The sequence below is a fragment of the Zerene cesonia genome, chromosome 29 (genome assembly GCF_012273895.1).
Source record: "Zerene cesonia ecotype Mississippi chromosome 29, Zerene_cesonia_1.1, whole genome shotgun sequence".
Taxonomy (NCBI): Eukaryota; Metazoa; Arthropoda; class Insecta; order Lepidoptera; family Pieridae; genus Zerene; species Zerene cesonia.
The window spans coordinates 2,704,017-2,709,171 of NC_052130.1; the positions used below are offsets into that span (position 1 = coordinate 2,704,017).

The 5,155-nt window shown below is 37.6% G+C and overlaps 1 protein-coding gene across 1 annotated transcript in view; it reads right to left on the reverse strand.

Moving 5' to 3' along the window:
- Positions 1 to 1,724: 1,724 nt before the first annotated feature.
- The window catches only part of LOC119838005 (protein polybromo-1-like), a 22,522-nt gene continuing 19,091 nt past the window's right edge, over positions 1,725 to 5,155 (reverse strand). Inside the window, exons 24-27 of the mRNA XM_038363817.1 lie at positions 3,972 to 4,201; positions 3,592 to 3,668; positions 2,696 to 2,903; positions 1,725 to 2,383 (exon numbers count right to left, since the gene is read on the reverse strand). Coding sequence (XP_038219745.1) covers positions 2,104 to 2,383; positions 2,696 to 2,903; positions 3,592 to 3,668; positions 3,972 to 4,201 — 795 coding nt within the window. The 3' untranslated portion in view covers positions 1,725 to 2,103. The remainder of the gene's footprint in view (positions 2,384 to 2,695; positions 2,904 to 3,591; positions 3,669 to 3,971; positions 4,202 to 5,155) is intronic.

Here is a 5,155-nt window from a genome sequence, read left to right on the forward strand (position 1 = left end):
TTTCATGAAGAGATGGAATCTCACTTCATTTACCTCATCAATTTTTCGTTGGTTGTACAGTCTGAAAATATATACACAATGTTTAATTCGTTAATTATAATAATTGATATTTGTAATTTGCTGTCAGTAGTACAAATACTTTACCTGCAAACAAATGCCTCCAGTTCAGTAAAGCTCTCTTCTCTTTTCTCAAAGATCTTCAGAAAAGCATCCTGATACATATCTGATTTTTGAAGAATTTCCAGAGATCTTTTCTTTCCTTTTCGATAAAAGAATTTCCAGAGTCTCTTTTTTAAAGTTAATTATCGGTGCAGTACTCTTGAGGCAAACGAAACAAATTTTTTTTACTGGACTGCGAACTGCACTGTTATTTTCATCCATTTTCGGCGTCCGTTCGAACCAAGGATAAACGGTAAACTGAACGGCGTCACATCTCGTCCCTTACGGGCACTACAACGGTCGACTTATTCTAACACATATAACTACTTTTATTGTTGTGTAGTTGTGAGTCGCCTGACAAACAGCTGCTTTATACGTGCGTTCCTATACATTATGTCTTACCAACACGATGAGCCAAGACCTCTACAATTCGAAAAATCTTTCGAGCAGTGGGAGCCGCAGAATATTATACAACATAACATCTGCTTATAAGACAAGATTGCCGCCACCTAGGTGTTTGAAACTTTGTATTTATATTCGTTAAACCTCAAACTTACAGGAAAAATTAGTGCCATACTGGTACAAATCGTTCGAATTACGAATAAAATCTTAGGACTTTGAAAAAATATTGTTTACATTCGCCACCTCCCACAGGTATGGCATTATCAAACTTCTATTAATGATCATACAGGGAACTCTTAAAAAAAGTTTCAGGGTGGTACAAATCGTTTGGCGAAAAAAAAATTACTCCTTTGCAGTGGTATGGCGGCCATTGGGAACTGTCGGAAAAGTATGGCAAGGTGATTTTCGTGAATGGCTACTCGACGATGATTAGCTATGCAAAAATTAGCCTGGTTCAAATGGTTGAATTGTTTTATTTAAATTAATATATTCGCGTAGGTATGGCGGGCTATAAGTTACACCCGAGAAGTATGGCATTACGCTACCGCCTACTTCTTTTTTTCGACTATCTGAAAATACAAGCATTTTTGTGGAACAAATCGTTCGACACTCATTATTTATCCGACGCGTTCGATTAACGCCCACGCGATTGGGCCGCCGGTGCGAGCGCTATGACCATCATTTTCCTTTTTGCCTTTACGTAATTAGACCACTGAAGAACCGCCATACTGGTACAAATGACCTAGTAATTTGTGTCACCATCTCCCGGTCTACATCTTGAGCGTACGATGTGGGCAAATTATTTATGTTTATCCGTGTGAAAGAATAACATTAGTCTGATGTAAAATCCTTCATACTTTATTACATGGAATAATAAAGAATCAACCGGTACTGTATGTAATAGGAGCGTATATAGGAATACCGGTTCTCGGATCTGTCTAGCCAGAGAGGTTGGAGCAGTCTGAGAGCGCAGTGATCACTAAACTCCTTACTTACACTTCAGCTTCAGGCATTTTGTTAAAAACTTGTGGGATCAGATTTACGTAGATTTACCAAATAGAAAGTATACTCCATTTAGTTTACATAATTATCTTCATACAATAATAACATAACATAAATGTTTTAAAGATAAATAACTTTCTTAAGAAATAATGGAACTAACATTTACTGGTCAATACTTTTATTTAGTTATGATTTAAACTTATGTATACAAGATTCTTACTTAAAGTGTATAAAAAAACATCTAAAACTAAAGCTAACATCTCATTCCATAGATTTTTACTCCTCTCGTGTCCTAGAAAGTTGTCATATCTTGATGTTTATAATGCATTGACTATAGCTTTAATGTTAATTGCTTCATTCATTCTTGTCATATAATAACAGAGAAATATAAAATTCATCAAAGTTAGCAAACCTTCTTGGCAACATAAACTATACCCAAGTTCTCTGTCATACGGAAAGAGAACGAAATGAAAAAAAAAAATTCTAAATTTAACTGAAACTGCACATATTCGAATTTTGAATATTATGTAAGATGTTCATTTAAAACGACTTGTATATAGCGAACGCGTCTTTCATCATGAAATCTCTGAGCGCACACAGGCCCCTCAATATTTTTGTGTTCTGGTCCATTTTTTGTATGTCACTCTCTGTTAGATTTTTGTCTTGCGCGAGGTAGCCATTAATTGCTTCTTCAGTCATCCAGTGCGCGGGAAGCTTGTGCATGTTGAAGTGTGCCGGGTCGGGATTGGCCGGCATCGGTGTTAGCGACTTCTCCCATGGCGTTATATATTTCTGTTCAGAGTGCAGGCCCTCGATGTATCTGCGAAGTAAATTGTAGTGTTTGTTATAGATAAAATAAGGCTTGTTAATAAATATGCATTAATATTTAATGGCTTTCTATAACTTTTATTTGTCATATTTGTTGGAGATGTATAATTTTAACAGATTTTAGTCGGTTCGATTCCCGGCTGTTGCAAACGTATTTTCGCTAATTTTATCAGCTTCTTTTTTACTACTCAAAAATATTAAAATCTTTACTTTAGAGTACTTTCTATTTAGGCTGTACTACCGAAATCCACCCTGTATATCTCCGCGATCACCCGTATGATCTCTCCCCCCCACTCCCACTCACCGTATATAAGCGTCGGAGTGCGTCACCCGCTGCACCCTGGGCGGCGCGGACACGAACAGTGGCTCGAGCGGCGGGCGGCCCCCGGCGCCCCCCACCGCCCCCACGCCTGCGCCCCCCGCCGCGCCCGCGCCCCCCGCGCTGCCCGCGCCCTCCCCGCAGCCGGGGGACGGCGTGCTGCGGGCCATCGGCGACATGCCCGATAGGGACGCTGTAATAAATTGCGTACAACTTATGTTAAAAGGTATTTGTGACTTAGATTATGGCGGCTGTTACAATCGTCCGGCGACATAGATATTATGTTCTATCTCAAATTGAAATACTTAAAAGTTGCCTAGTACAACATACCGGGCATAAATTTGTAAAAACTGTGTAAAATTCGAATTATTTTCATAGATGTTATTATACATGTAAAACTTCTTAAAATCATTATTTCTAGATTAAAGCGTAGGTTATAGGGACACACTGGAAAACAAACAGTTTATACTATGTAGTGAAACAATTTTATTAAAACGTATATTAACAATTTAGTATGACACCGACAACGCCAATAAAAATTTGCAGTAGCTATATGCCTGATGGCCAAATTAACTGGATAAAAGATAAAGCAAAGGATTGCTAGGAGGAATAAAGGAGGATAATAGGAGGAAGAAAAAAAAGAAGGAAAGAACTGAGAAGAGCAAGGAAAAGAATACGGGCCGCCCGATAACCCAATCGCCGAACGAAACATTAGCATATTCTATAGCATACTCCTATTATTTCACGCCGTGATGCTGGAGCCTACCCGAAGTGTGCTGGCCCAATTCATGTCGAAGCGTGCATAATAAGCGTAATTGCTATTTATTTATTTAAATCATTAATTTGCCCTTATATATAAATAAAGTCTGGTATAATCTCACCTCCCGGTGACAACACCCCAGTACGTAACGTAGTTGTGTAGGACTTCGACGGTTTCTTACTCGACGGCATAAAGTTCCTGGAATATAAATAAAAAACTTTTACAGATTTTAAACATTTTATAAGCTTACCATTATATCGAAACATCGACGTGTCATTTTACCATCTTAAATGGGTATACATTGAACAAAAATTAATGTAATTTCATATGCACTTGACTTATGACTGACTTTGTTGTAATAAATAAATAACCACTCAATAAGTTTTCACTTCAAAAAAAGGGGTAATTTTAGATTAAATGTTAACATTTATCTGATGACACAACTCCCTCCCTTCTCCTCCTATATATCCCTCCCACCCCGCTAGATCCCCCCCCACTCACCTGGAGCGCTCGTGCACGGCGATGAGGCGGCCGTTGCCCTTGTTGACGTGCAGGTCGCGCACGTGGCGCAGCAGGCGCGGCAGGTTGGGGAAGGGCGCCTGCCCCTTGCGCACGCGCGTGCAGCTGCGCCACAGGCACGGGTACTCGCTGGCGCCCGTCGCGCCGCCGCCGCGGTAGTGCTGCTGCACGTGCCCCGCTGCCGACGCGCATGTTGGCGCCACGAGATTGTTTCAATTTTGAATTTCGAACGTTTTTACGTTCATGAATATTTTGTTATTTTTTGCTGGGCGTTTTTGCTTGGCGCCGCGTGATTGTTTTATTTTTAAATTAGGAACGTTTTTATATTCGTGGATTATTATAATATGTGACCGGAAAAACTCCTTTTTCATTAAAACGGGTTTTAAGTTTTCAACGCGTCAGTTCTAACTATACGACTTAAAATACGTTAGACTAACAATACGTCTTATTTAGAAATGCTAAAAAAAAATTTTATTGGTATGTTACGGTCTAATAGTGGTTTCAAAAGAAGCCTTGTATTAATATATTATTATTAATTATAATATTAATAAGGATTATATCATTACTCTACACTTTAAGGAATATGCATCAAAATCGACGTATTATCAATTATTTACTGTTGATGAAACTATTTATATAAAATAATATATATATTGGAAGACACATTAATATACAATGTGAAATAAATTTATAATAGAAATATACTCACGTTCCAGTTTACTTTTCTTGGTTTCAATAAAAGTTCCAATCACTAGCAGCATTAACAGATTATCAGCATTAAGTGATTGATTATCATATTATTTATTAGAATACTACATGACATACATTTACTATATGGTTAACGTTTAGTATAAATCATAACATTTGTTATTTCAATCAAAACTCGAAGCTAATTTATAGTATAAAATCTCTTAGATCGCCCAATATCTGACATTCAAAATAAGGTTTTGTAAAAACTCCCTTGATATCACCAATATCATTGGCAACAAATATGTATTTTTAAGATCATGATACGCGTTTAATCTTAAAAACATAATTTGTGAAATTAACCAGCTCCCTTTTTTGTCAAGGTGCAGACTCATGGTACAAATACATCAATCTATCAAACATTTTAAATTGAGGGTAGTTACACATTACAATACTAAAAACTAGTATATAACACTTAC